The following is a 14,156-nucleotide window of genomic DNA, read 5'->3' as shown; positions in this document are numbered from 1 at the left end:
AGTCTGTTCACAATGGCTTAGAATGGTACTTGACAGAAGGGGTTTGTGTTTAAAATAATGTAGTTTGTCTTAGCCTAAGGGCAATAAGTTTCTCCACATCAGAGACTTGACTGAGAATTACAGGACAAATGTGTTAAGATTGATTCAATAGTGATCAAAACTTAGAGGGCAAATGTGTTAGGATTGATCAGGTTGGTTTAGTGAGAGAATTAGTCTGTTCCATTGGGATGGGCTGGTGAGCTTAACAGCATCTTTCACGGGTCAATAGTGATGTGTCCATGATGATGATGTTCTGTGTTTTAACTAACAGGTTTTCAGGAGGCCTGATATAAGGGTAAGGATATGTGGCTTTCCGCACATGGACCTCCTACTTGTGTGTCTCTGTGCTTGATGAACACTTGGTCGACTTAGTGTTCTTTACCTTCTCACTGGGTTTATGAGTCACTCGGATCAACTTGGCCTGCTGTGTCATAGCTTTAAGTGTTCACTAGAAACGCTTTGTTTGTTCCGGTGTTTTTATGTGCCGTGAAAGCCGGTGTGTGTGAGGGCAGGATGCTAACATTGTTGCCAGAGTGCAGTTCCGACTTTTGTTGGGTTGCACGAGTTCTAACCGAGTGGAGATTCCCGGCAGGGGCTCTTATGGCCAGGCCCGCAGAGTCCTCTTTTCACCTTGCTTACTATGTAACTCATGCTAAAGAATTTAACAGCAGCAGCAAAGTGGTGATTTGCTGTCCGTCCTCTCTAATTCTCAGTCCAAGTCACCTTTCTGTCTGCATGCTGACTCTGAAGGGCAGAAGTGCTAGTCTTGAGGATAAATTTAGCAGAATCAGTCCCAATTAGTATTTCTTAAAATACAGATGTAGCTTTTACGAGAAGTGGATTGTCGCTTGCTTTTTCCTCATGACTTTCCTTCCCTTTATTCAGAATATGCATAAAGCGAGACAAAGATTGGTAATGTGCATGCGTTTGAACCTGAGCGTCAGATGTTTGAGAATGAACCGATAGCCATTCAATGAAAATAATGTGGATCTTAACAGAATAATGACTTGCGTTTAAAATGGTTAATCATACTGAAGCCAGCGAAGTAGTAAAAAAAAAAAAAAATCAAATTCTTGTCATCCCAGTTGCTTTATCTCTGTTTAATCTTTGTTTTCACCATGTTTCCTTTTGCTCGTGAGAATCATTTTCTTTCACTGATTCACATTGTTAAATATCAGTGTTTGACTTCCCATTTGCATGGACTTCAAACTACTGTGTGGCTTTTTGTCATTTTAGTCATTCATTTTTCTGTTCTTCAAAATTTTTATCAAAGAATGATTCCATTTTCTTTGTATTTAAGAAAATGAAAATTTCAAAAACCGTTGCATTTTAAAAATTACCCTCCTTTGAAGGGTAGCAGTACCAACTTTGTAGTTGGCCAATCTGATGATAAATCATGACAATGTATCTCACCATATTGGTAAAATGAAAGGTAAGAATAGTAAGTTCTTTTAAAGCTTTGCTACTTCTTCACTGATTGCCTTTTTAAGAAATATAGTTGTGGGAACCAAAGTTTCATGAAGAAAAAAAATGTATCTATGCCAGATTTTAATATTTGCAGCCCCAGAGAGCTGATAGAACTTTTAAAAGGGGTTATCATCTTGTTGTCTTCAGCATTTATGTTCTTTGTACCACCTGCTGAACCAAAAGTCCAATTTTTAAAGTTTCAGAAATGAATTGATTCTCTGAAGAGGTTAAATTAAGCACAGGATACCTTTAAAGAGATTGGGAACACTTAAAGATATGTGACCTTTTAGCTGTTTCTTTGAAGCACATTGATACTGTAATTAGAAACCTTTAATACAGTCTTGATTCATAAAGCACATTTGTTTAGCACTAATTTACAGACTGTATGTATATGTATGTCTCCAGCATGTGATGTGTGCATGCGCATGTGCGTGGAAAGCTTGTTAATACTAGTGGACTTGAGCCCCGAACAATAGTTCTGTAGAGTATGAGAGTACTTACTGCGTTTAAAATCCATGTCAATGGACTGCCTTTGTATTTTGGCTTGGTTTTGCCCTTTACTTAGTTACCATGGGGTGCTTTATGTTCTATGAGCATATTATGTGTCTGTTATTTTGTTTCTTTGCCATATGCTATAGTATTGCTTGATTTAGAAAAGACCATACATTCTTTGAAATCCATGATGTTTGTTTGCTTTCATTTTTCTGCCCCAACACAAACACAGACTAGATACTCCATTTTAGGCCGAGGATGCTATAGATGGCCAACACGTTATTTCCTTAACTCCAAGGGGGAAAATGTTGTGATTTGCAAAGCCGTGAAAAGTGTGTCAACTTTTACATGCTTAGTGTCTCTTTAAAAAAGAACTTCTGTCCTTTCACCTGTCTGTTTGCACGTGTTTTCTCTTTCTCCTCTTTGCCTTTTCTTGTCCGTGCACCTGGTGCTGTGCAGGAGATTCAGGAAGAACACAATGGCTACCCTTCTGAAGCCGAAGCTGATCAGGTGGCAAGTTCTACGTGTTCATCTGTTTGTAGCTACAGATCATGCATTTAGAAGCCATTTCATACTAGATTTCTAGATGATAAGCAAATGCTTTTCCACTACAGTAGTGCTCTCCTGTCCAAGTTTGGTAGATTCCGTTATGACATTATTTGCAAAAATTGGTTTATCCAACATTTTGTCAACCAGAAATTTGTTCATCTGTGCTTCTCAGTCTTCCCAGATAGGGTCAGCTGTGAGGTACGGAGTCTTGGTCACACTAGGACTCTGAAATGCCTTTGTAGAGATTGAGAGGGGACAGATGCATATGCTAAGGGTGCTCCTTGAGGGTGCAGACTTGGCTTTATTCAAATTTGCATCGTCGATGCCCAATGTAGTACCTGGTACCTTGTAGGTATTTGCAGAATGAGTCCGTATGGTTTATATTTACTAATCAGAAGAAAAAAAACCATGCATCAAGATTCCTGAGTGCTTACTCTTTGCTCAGTTCCTCAAGACCCTCTGGAGTCTTTCAAAGCAGCAGAACTTTCTTCAAAGCTTAGTTAGAATCTCCACATGTGAAAGCACTTAGAAGAGCAGCTCCAGGGAAGCGTGGCCAGCGACCCCCATGCTCAGCTGTGCCTTTGCCCAGCCCACCCTCCTTTGGTGACCCTGGAAGCACCTTGGAGAGCCTAGTTTGAAAACCACTGTTTTTGGCATGCCGCCATTACAGAAACTGTCCACCCAGCAGCTTTGATTCATGATGAGGAAAGTAGCAGAGAGGCCAGGGCCATCTGGTGGGCTGGAGTCCTCGGGGACAGATTCACGGAGCTGCTGGGCCTTTCATTGGGCTTTCAGGGTCACTGGAACAGGGTTTGGATGAGATCTCCACAGGGAATTCCTCAACTGGGCAACACGTGGAGCAGAGACACCAAGAGGAATGGGTGTGTTCATGAGATCAAATTTTGTCCACAAGAATACTCCATTCTTTGATTATACTGTACATGGGTTGGATAAATCAAGGGTCAAATCATGTCTTGTGCAACTTGGTAGTTGCAGTCAAAGTTTAATGTAGCACAAGTGTGAGTCCCATTTCCTAACAACCAGCTTTATTAAGGGAATCTACTGTACTTATAAAATAACGAGCCTTTAGAAACCGTTCTCTTGAATTCCTATGCTAAATGTGTTTCCTGTACAAAATCAAAGTTTTCTGCCAAAATCAGAAGCAGTGGGATCATTTGTTTTGTTCTGATAGTTGCTTTTCCATCACTTCTAAAGCATGTCCCAGATTAAATTATGATTAGTGAAAGGTTTGTCTCACTGTGTCTCACCAGCACATTCATGCCTCATATAAATGCACAGATATTTCAAGCCAAATTTAACATGACTATCAGAAAAGAAGAGACATGTTTGATCTTCAGCTTCAGTCTTCAGAGCCCTATACATTCTCAGAATGGTCCCAGTCACTGGTGTCTCCCGTCCTGTGTTGAGGACTTGAGAGTGTTTGATGTGGCTCACTGTAAAGCTTAAAGGGACTCGCATTCCACCCCCCTCTTCTCTCCCTGCTCCCCTTCAGGCTCAGTTGATTAGAACAGCTTGCTTTAATGCATATATCTTGAAATAACCTATCCCCATTTATTTTTAAATATAACTTAAGGAATTTAGGTCTATATATGATAATATTTAACCACTAAAATAAGCTTAAATGATATAATATTTGAAGTAACTGTAAACTGAGATATTGATTGAACTAGCTTTCTCACTTTGTAACTATATTATAAAATTATTCACTGGTTCAGGCAAAAGAAAGCAGAACTTCAAAGCTTCTGAGGTTGGTGATGTTGTTAGTATATCTAAAACTGGACATTTAGAAGTATAAATATTGGCTTATGCTTTATTGATAAAAGATGTTTCCAAATGAGATATGAGTATAAAAATGAATCCATTAATAATTCTCCTTTGACCCTTAACGGTTCTCTATGTCCCTAAAAATTTTGGCTGAAGTGTTTTAAAAACCAATCTGGACCAAAACATCAAACTGAATAAAATTGTTCAGAGGTAACAATGAACCCTTAATCTGTATTATTTAATCACGTATCTTGATAAGGAGGATGGACCACATCATTTTGTACCCTCCCTGTAGAACAGACATACCCCAACCAACATTTAGCATGGAATTTGCTTTTCGTATTTTGACCTTTTTCCTTTCTTTGTTTTATAACAATGATAAAACTATGATATATAGGGTTTTTATTTTATTATTTTATTTTTTTATTTTTTATTTTTTTTAAGATTTTATTTATTTATTTGACAGACAGAGATCACAGGTAGGCAGAGAGGCAGGCAGAGAGAGGAAGGGAAGCAGGCTCCCTGCTGAGCAGAGAGCCTGATGCGGGGCTCGATCCCAGGACCCTGGGATCATGACCTGAGCCGAAGGCAGAGGCTTTAACCCACTGAGCCACCCAGGCGCCCCAATATATAGGGTTTTTAAATTGACCTCTAAGTCCCATTAACAAAACATATTGGAGTATTCTTCTTGTAACTATGCAAAAAATTAGTTTTGAATTTTCAATAATCTAGAGTTACCATGTTCAGTAATTTAGAATTATAAATTCTAATCTGTTTTAAATATTTTGCTTCACAAAATATTATGAAAACATAGTATTATCTGACCTGTTTTCTGCCAAACACAAGTGGCCTCTCGATGTTAATTATTTTCTGGAGAAAGCAGGCCTGATCAAATCGGAATGGGAAATGTGGCGTACTCTAGCGCCCTCTTGCTGATTTGGTGTCCATGAATATGCTACAGACTTTTTCTCACTATAATGAGAAAACAAACCACAGTTTAGCTTTTCTTTCACCCAGCATTATCCAAATTTGACCCCCCCAAAAAAAGACCTATTCACATCTCTTGGGAATCTAATGCTCTATGAAACAGCTTGGGAATTGCTGGGGTTTTGAACACCTTATTCTTATTCGTGACACATGATGTCAAAGATGCCGAGGAGAAAGTGACCAGTTTCCTTGGCAGCATGTCACAGGGTGGCAGTAACTTGGAATAGGCCCCAAGTTCAGGCTCCGTAACTTTGTGGTTCGCACGCCATTTTCTCAGCTCTCCTGAGCTATCTGGCACTATATCCAACGGAACTCACAGGAAGCTGGCTACTGGGCAGCAGGGCCAGTCTGGACACTTGCAAGTGTGGGCGTGTGTCTCTGCAGCCATCCAAGACATCGTTTTCCTGGTATCATTGTAGCCAGGAAACCTGAGAAGTCATCAGCGATTTGCTTGGTGAGCGTGGACTCGGCGCAGAGCGAATTGGTCTGGGGGAAGCCCGAGGAACACACCCTGCGCCACAGTAGTGATGGGCGCACTCCTGTCGGCCAGACCAGAGCACCGTCTCTCGTGGCCTGGAGGGGACGCCCGCTGATGAGCCCCCCCCCCCCCCCCCCCCCCCCCCCCCCGCCCTGACGCTTTGTGCGCACGCGCAGCACAGAAGCCTAGGGCTTTCCTTAGAATGTCACTGCCATTGAGACCCCTCTCTGGCTACTTCCATTAGAATTTGGGGTTTCCCACACCAGACAGTGCTTACAGCCAGCTAAGCATCTCCGTCTAATGTTGATTTCACCTGTGTTCGTTTCATGCTCAGAAGGTAACCTTTTTCTGACCTTCCAAATTCTGTAGGCAACTTGTAATAGCTGTCTGTATGGTGATTACAGTATCTATCTGTCATGTCAAGCCATTTCTGTATTAATGCTTTCTAACTGTGGATTTAAATATGTGTAACAATTTGCTAGAAAATGCAGCATGGTGTCCTGTGATGCTGAGCTTTGAGATTGTCTTGTAGGGGGAGGGGGCATCGAGTTTGCACGCTTCTGTAGCCATGTAGCAAAAGCACAGAACACCACAGTTCTTCCCAGGTATGCAGTAGGAAAGTGAGATTTACTCCTGTTTGGTTTTTTGCTAGGCCCTAAGAGATGGAAATAAGCTGGCACAGATGGAAGAAACGCCACTTTTTCCAGGAGAATCCATCAAGGCCACTGGTAAGTTTAACGAGTACACTGTGCGTATTGAGAGCCATAAAACGAAATGGCATTTTACTTGCGAGCGTGGGTGAGGTATGTGCTGGAGATCAGCCCAACCAATTTAATGAGGGGACAAGTGGACTAGGTCTGTTCATTCTTCTTTTTTTTTTTTTTTTAAGATTTTATTCATTTGACAGAGAGAGAGAAATCGCAAGTAGGCAGAGAGGCCGGCAAAGAGAAAGAGGGGAGGAAGCAGGCTCCCTGCAGAGCAGAGAGCCCAATGTGGGGCTCGATCCCAGGACCCTGGGATCATGACCTGAGCAGAAGGCAGAGGCTTTAACCCACTGAGCCACCCAGGTGCCCCCTGTTCATTCTTCTTAATGTCATCATGACCTTAAGAGGTAGAGACTACATAGAGCCACTCTAAGTTCCAGTGGAGTGTTTGGTCGCATCACCAACAGAAGAGGGGCCCGACTTTTCCTGAGGAACTGAAGGCTGGTTAGACTCACTGTAACGTAGTGCTTCGTTGCAACTTCATTGTAATGCACAACTTCGTTGTAATGTGATGCTTCGTTGGAATCCTTCGCTATAAGAATATATTGACAGAAGATCCACGTCACATCTTAATAACAGTTTTGAGAACTTGGCAAAAGAATTTCGGTGGCTTATGAGATTCTAGAAAGTACAGTGGGAGCACAAGAGAAAGAGCATGTGTTCCTACTCTGCGCTGTAAGGGCAGTGGCACGAGTAGAGTACCCCCATCCCCTCTGGACCGCCAGGCATTTCCCAGGTAGTCTACCACACTGTGAGCAGACGGGAGGGCAGCTGGGTGTGACCTTTTCATCTCACCACTGCGGGGCTTGGGCTGGCCAGTCTGGTTCACTAGACACAGTGTTGCCTTCTACCCTCATGGCTCCCTCCCAAAGATGTGTGCTTGGTCTCAGTACAATCATCTCGTGTTGGGAATGTTTGAGGGGCACCTGGGTGGCATAGTCGGTTAAACATCTGACTGTTGGTTTCGGCTTGGGTTGTGATCTCACGGTTGTGATTTTAGGGTCATGAGATTGAGCCCCATGTCAGGCTCAGAGCAGAGTCTGCTTGTCCCTCTCCCCCAACCTTGCTCTCTCACTCTCTGAAATAAATAAATCTTTAAAAAAAAAGAATGTTTGAGTAGCTGGGCTCTCCCAGGGCCTCCAAACGATACTGCTACTGAGTATCCTGGTCTGTGGCTCTGGACCCTGCTTATCCCACCGGTGGTCTTGAAACTTTTTCTTTCTTTCTTTCTTTCTTTCTTTCTTTCTTTCTTTCTTTCTTTCTTTCTTTCTTACCTTCCTCTTTCCTTTCTTTCTTTTCTAACTAATTTATATTTTCTACAGTGTTATAGAAGTGTAATCATTGAGTGTTTTCTTCTTTTGTCTAGGTCCTTCCACTCCGCATGATTATTTTGATATCCATGTTGTGAAATGGGTCAACAGTCATTCCTTTTTCCTGCTGAACAGTGTCCTGTAGTGTGGCTACACTACAGTTTGCTTACGCATTCATCTGTTGGTAGATATTTGGGCCGCTTCTACTTGTTGGCTATTGCAAACAAAGCTGCTGTGAACCTTCACGAATCAGTCTTCCCTGGTCTCAGGTCCTGTCATCCTTGCTGCACCCTTTGACCCATCCATACTAATCTCCCACAACTCTGCGCTCTGTCCTCCCGGCTTCTTCCTCCCCATCCTGCCTCACCCCTCTGCTTCCCTGCTGAGCTAAGTGGGTCCTTTTCTGAGCTCTTACTGTGCCCACAGGGTTACGTTAGCATTTGTGAGGCTAGCCTACAATGGTGATTTTCTGTGTGGTGCCTCTCCTAGGGCTTGGCTTCTTATGAGCAGGAACTGTGCCCGGTTCTCCCTAGAACCCCAGCAATAGAAGCTGCTTGGTACATACTGAACTATAGAAAAGTTTAATGGAAGTGTTTTGAGAACTTGGCTGGATGACAACTGTAGGGCCTTTAGTCGTCCCTCTCGGAATCCCCGATAGCTGTACGCACTCCCGCTATTCCGGTGTGGTGGCACTTAGAGAAGACGGCGGAGCTGTGGCATCTTTGTGATGGGGGGAGCTTCTTAACTCGCACTGGACGCTCGTACATGGTTGATAGTGATACTAAATATGTTGATATTAACAATAAGAAAATGAAAATTGACATGGAGGCTGATAAGGAGTTGGAAGCAGAGAAGTCGTTTTCCATGCCCCCGAGGTGGTTTGGAGGTGCGTTCGCTTTCCTTAGGGGCAGCCGAGGGTCTTCAGAGTTTGATTACTGTATTTTTGAACATGATGAATTTATTGCGCAGGGAAAATGTTAACTACCTGGAAAACAATGACAAAATGTAAGTTATTATGAAGCCCTTTACTTAAGACCCCACTAAGTAGCAAATCAGAATTGTTTTACAAAACCCAGTTTTCTTAGAAGACTACCTGTGTCTTTATTTAATGTGATTAAAAAATGTAAAACTCCTAGAAAACTGGAATCACAAGTGTCTATATTTGGAAACTCAAGATTCATTGACACACAAGTCTGGCAGAAGTTGCTACTTGGATTTTTTTTTCTTTCAGTGAAAGACGTTATGTACATCTGCCCATTTATGGGCGCAGTAAGTGGAACCCTGACCGTGACGGACTTCAAGATGTACTTCAAGAATGTAGAGAGGGTAAGTTTTTAGAGGGGTATTTTATTTTTAAAATCACTTTAGAACACAGTCAATGATAAAGAAGAAAGCAGAAAGAACCCTCAAATCCCATCACTCTGAGAGAACCATGGGGTGAGTTTTAAGATGTACACATTTGGAAATAGATTTTGCATCTAGAAAAAAGTGCTATTAAAGTTGCACTTAAATCACGTGGGAGGAGTTTAATTGTAGTCTTGACATCAGCTTCATAAAGCATGTTATAAATCAGACTTCGGTTCTGTAGTTGGGACAAAGGGGAAATGTGAAATAAATGTGTGTTTTCACCCAGAGAAGACTTCAAATATGAAAGATATGAAAGCTCTGCTGACTGACACTGATAGGCCTTCGTTAATTTGTAAACCCAGGACCCGAATTTTGTCCTCGATGTTCCCCTTGGCGTGATCAGCAGAGTTGAGAAGATTGGTGCGCAGAGCCACGGTGACAATTCCTGCGGGATAGAGATCGTGTGCAAGGTATGGTGCGAAGCCGGGTGGGACTGCCGGGGTAGTCGGCGCGGGGCTTTCACTGACGTGCCCACCACGGTCTTGGGGCAGCGAGAATCACCGGGGGTGTCAGTAAGTCACATGGTTTCAGGACAGAGGCCGCTTCAAATCTTGTATCAGCTAATTCATACCACTCTGGAAGCTGTTGAGGTAAACCTCTTGTCCTCTATCGAAGTATTCTAATAAACATGGACCTAGAACCTCGGTGTTCATGTTATTTGTTATATTTCAGAGAAACCAAGTGAAAAGCAGAGATCAGTAGTTCTTTTTTTTCCAGTTTGTTGTTTTAACACGACCCTTCAGAATAGTGGATGCTCAGAGACTTTCTGAAGAGAAAGCAATAGTCTACAAATTCTGTGATTAAAAACTCAATGTCAGGATTTTATGTTTGGTTTCCTCTGCTTCCTCCAGTGGGGAGTAGAAATGTGTGTGATGCTTTTAATGCTGACTAGTCATTTAAGAAACACTTTATCCAGTGTGTCTTATTCCCAGAGACCTTACCTCACAGGGTACACTTTACTCATGACCCTCAAGTCCCGGGAAGGAGAGTCCGTGCAGAATTGCTAGGGTCCCTTCCACGGTCAGGGTTTGGATTCCTGCCGGTCTGTATGCTTTGATCACACCTCTCGAGACAGGTCCCTCTGGTTGACCCCAGACTGTAGTTGAACCCACTTTTTTTCAAAGAATACTTTACTCTTGCAGATCGTGAATTTGCTGGCATCCTAGACTCCCTGTGGGTGCTTCAAGGCAGTGCTGTCCTGCCACAAACTGCGTCCGTCCTCCTCGGGCCAGGGTTCCCCATGCCGAGCTGTGTGAAGCAGTCTTGGGGCTTAAAGCAGAAGTCCTGCAGTTTGGGAACTTGACCTTTCCATTCTTAGAACTCGCTGGTAACGTCCCATCATCCTTAGGATAGAGGGAAAGACTCACCAAATGCCCGTGTGTCTGAGCCAGTCGACGGCCTCGTGTGGCTTCGCCTCCGGCCACCTTCCCCACGTTCTTGCTAGTCCGGTTCCTTCGGCTGCGCTGACTTACCTCGTGCCACCCACCCCTGCTACGGAGTCTTTTCACCTGCTCTCTCCTTTGCTTAGAATGATTTCATTCTCAGCAATCCTAAATAGCAAGTGAGCTCAATCAGCTCCCAAGGTGTGCGTGCATGTGTGTGTGTGTGCGTGTACAGAGTCGCTTGGAGGGAGGGCACACGGGAAAGTGACACTGACTAAGCAGTTGTCCTGGGGCTGCCGTGCGTGGATGTTTTTATAGCCCCGGTGAGCATTTGCTGATAGTGGTTTTAAAATGTTTTCCAGCCAAGCATGCTAGGGCCACACTCCTAGCCCTCTCAGCTCATGCCTGAGAACCTTGCAAGGGGTAAGGTTTGGTTTCTTTTAACAGGTGGTACACAAGGTACCAAGAAGGTACAAAAGGGGTGTGTAGAGCAGAGTAAGTCTGTGTCTGCCCAGCCCCCGGCCACCTCGTTCCTCTCCAGGCAGGTGCCTGCTCTTGCCGATTGCCGTGCACACGCTGGGCGCACAAGCGTGTCTGTGTGGTCTTCACAAACACAGGTGGTAGTGTATTGCCTAGCCACGCCCCACCCCGCCCCAAACATCTGTCTCGGAAGTCCTTGGTATCAGTGCAGAAATGCCGCTGCATTCTGATGGCGCTCCGCGCTCCAGCCTCCGGTGATGGCCACTTCAGTCATTTCCATTCTTCTCTGTGATAAATAATATTGCAACAGTAACTTTGCCGCTGCCTGAATTGCTCTTGCTTTAATCTGTTTGTGGTCATCTTTATCTTCAAATTTCGTGTCACATTAAAGAAGCATGAGACTTTTGTGTTTAACTAGTGGCACAGGTTTAAAAAGGTCAGATAGCAGGAGCGGGGAACCTGCCTTTTCCTCTCCCACTCCCCCTGCTTGTGGTCCCTCTTTCGCTGTCTCTCCTTCTGTCAAATAAATAAAATCTTAAAAAAAAAAAAAAAGAAACTGGTTTTGGGAAACAGCACTGAATTTCTGTAAGGAGTGTACTGAGGGACGCAGTCTGCGTGACACAGCCCTTGCTGTGAGCCCAGAGAGGAAGCTCTGCCGAAGTTCCGTTCTGTGGATGCTGCAAGGTCTGCAGTCGACTCTTCGGGCAGCTTAAAGCTCGCAGCTGCTTCTGTGTGCACCTCTAGCAGTCAGTGCACATCTTCTCAGTACTAACCTTCTCGCTTCCACCTGAGGAGTTCCTTCCCTAGCGCATCCCCTTTGTTCCAGGTTCCTCAATGGCTGTTATCTTGTTGGAGGTGCTTTTGGTAATTGTCTTTTGTTAGTAGAAGCAATCTATAACATAAGAAATGAATACAGATATTTCATTTATCTCTTTATAACATGTCTGCCTCACAGATACTCAGTAAATGTTCAATAAGTGAGTTTTGCTAATTCTTTAATAGGATATGAGGAACTTGCGACTTGCTTATAAGCAGGAAGAACAGAGTAAACTTGGGATATTTGAAAACCTCAACAAACTTGCATTTCCTCTTTCCAATGGGCAGGCAAGTACATCGAAATAAACATTTTTTGTATGCCTTTGTGGGGGGGGCAAAAGTCATGTTTAATTATTCCTTTTTTCCAGAGGTTTCCTTTATCTCTTTCCTCTCTCTTTGTGACTAATACTAAGATGTTTAAAATTTGTCCATTCTTTGTAATGATTAAGGAAAGTGCCGGTTTGTTGCTTCAGAATATACAGGTTAAATAGAAGTCTTATTATATTTAGCTCATGGCTGAATGAAAAGCTTTAACATTGGGCATATGATGTAGCAAAGGAGCACTAACATGTGTATTTTGTGGTTTTTGTATCCAGACACTCTTTGCATTCAGCTACAAAGAAAAATTTCCCATGAATGGGTGGAAAGTTTATGATCCTGTATCTGAATACAAGAGACAGGTAAAGTAAGGTCCTGATCAAACTGAAAATAGTGGGTTGAGCATCTTTCTCTTTTCTGACAGGGTAGAAATATGGTAGAGAAGAAACCGTTTGAAACCAGTTGTGTGTAGGTATGACTTACGTAGCTTGTACGTTCTTCACCCTGGGATGCCCCATTGTTCCAAGGCCAGCCCTTTGATGCTATTGCTGCTCAGCCTTTTTCCAGAGGGCAAGTGGAGTATGAGCACAAGGGTTTAAAAAGCAGATCAACCAGATGGTTTTTATTAGATATTCTGGTGATGAGTTGATGAGTAAGGATCAAAACCAATGGCCTGAATTAGATTAAGTGTATGGGAAGACTACATCAGCCTGGTGTGGTGTTCCTGTGCCTAGAAAGTCTTCAGTGCATTGTCAGGTTCAAGACCTTCCAATAAGATACTGTTTTCATGACATTTGATCTTTGTCTCCACTGTATGTTCGGTTGATATTGCTTTCTGTAAATGTTTGCAGAAAGTTTCTGTGTCTCCAAAAGCTCCATCCTCGGGAGCTTTGGACTATCAGTCTGCTATCGCTCGGCCAGCCTTGCTTTGCTGCCACCAACAAGCAAACAAACAGAAAGACAGGTGATTAAATGGGCAATAAAGAATCTATGAATAAAATTATAAATTCTAGTGGAAGAAAAGCATACAATAAAGAAGTTCTAGATATCCGACTTCTACCTTTTGAATAAAGACAAAAAATTTTAAAAAAGAACGCTCATTGCAATACTGTGCTCATTCTTTATAGAAAACACAGCAAGAAATGTACAGGATTGGGATTCTAGTGTGTGATATTTACCATTTTAAAATACGTTTGAAAAGTCTTCTGCTTCATTAAATTTTTAAAAATGGGTAAGAAATAGGTTTTGTTAGATAAACATATATTTAAACTTTTAAGTAGCAGTGAATGACAAATTATGAATGGATTTTAGGAGAAAATAAAAAATGGATGTGGTTCCCAGTTAGTACTTTCTGAAAATGCGAAAGTTTGCTCCCCTGCCCTTCTCTAACACCCTGCAGGGCTTGCCAAACGAGAGCTGGAAAATATCGAAAGTGAACAGTAACTATGAGCTCTGTGACACCTACCCTGCTGTCATTGTTGTGCCAACTAGTGTGAAAGATGATGACCTTTCAAAAGTGGCAGCCTTCCGAGCAAAAGGCAGAGTCCCGGTAAGTGATAGACATCATCCCTTAGGCAGAAACCCAGACTGTAACTAGATCTAATGTGGAAAGGAGCAAGACAGAAAAACTCTAGCGAACCAAACAGAAAGTAGAAAAATAGGCCTAAAACCCTCCACAGGCAACGGGGACCACCAGGGAGCAGCAAGAGAGGGCGCGCGGCCGCCGCATTCATGGCTCCCTTCGCTGGTTTCGTCAGGGTGTCTTAGAGCCAAGATACTCGCTCAGACGCTGAGCGGGACGTGGCGCCACCACCCGGAGCAGCGTAGCGGCCCGCAGGGGCACAAGTGTTTCTCTCGAGGGACCGCCGCACACGCGCGCTCT

General features: G+C 43.2%; 1 protein-coding gene across 9 annotated transcripts in view; it reads left to right on the top strand.

Annotated features, from left to right (window-relative positions):
• MTMR1 (myotubularin related protein 1) overlaps positions 1-14,156 on the top strand; it is a 56,853-nt gene that overhangs the window by 14,921 nt on the left and 27,776 nt on the right. Inside the window, exons 3-11 of one of the 9 annotated variants that reach the window (XM_047715833.1) lie at positions 311-334; positions 925-951; positions 2,458-2,508; positions 6,450-6,525; positions 9,103-9,197; positions 9,581-9,688; positions 12,143-12,244; positions 12,553-12,636; positions 13,674-13,823. In XM_047715833.1, coding sequence (XP_047571789.1) covers positions 311-334; positions 925-951; positions 2,458-2,508; positions 6,450-6,525; positions 9,103-9,197; positions 9,581-9,688; positions 12,143-12,244; positions 12,553-12,636; positions 13,674-13,823 — 717 coding nt within the window. Of the gene's footprint in view, positions 1-310; positions 335-924; positions 952-2,457; positions 2,512-6,449; positions 6,526-8,620; positions 8,758-8,840; positions 8,877-9,102; positions 9,198-9,580; positions 9,689-12,142; positions 12,245-12,552; positions 12,637-13,673; positions 13,824-14,156 lie in introns of those variants that run through there. The other 8 variants (XM_047715832.1, XM_047715836.1, XM_047715834.1 and 5 more) reach the window with 8 other exon arrangements.

The sequence above is a fragment of the Lutra lutra genome, chromosome X (assembly GCF_902655055.1).
Source record: "Lutra lutra chromosome X, mLutLut1.2, whole genome shotgun sequence".
In the NCBI taxonomy this organism is placed as follows: Eukaryota; Metazoa; Chordata; class Mammalia; order Carnivora; family Mustelidae; genus Lutra; species Lutra lutra.
This window is presented reverse-complemented; position numbering and strand designations above follow the sequence as displayed.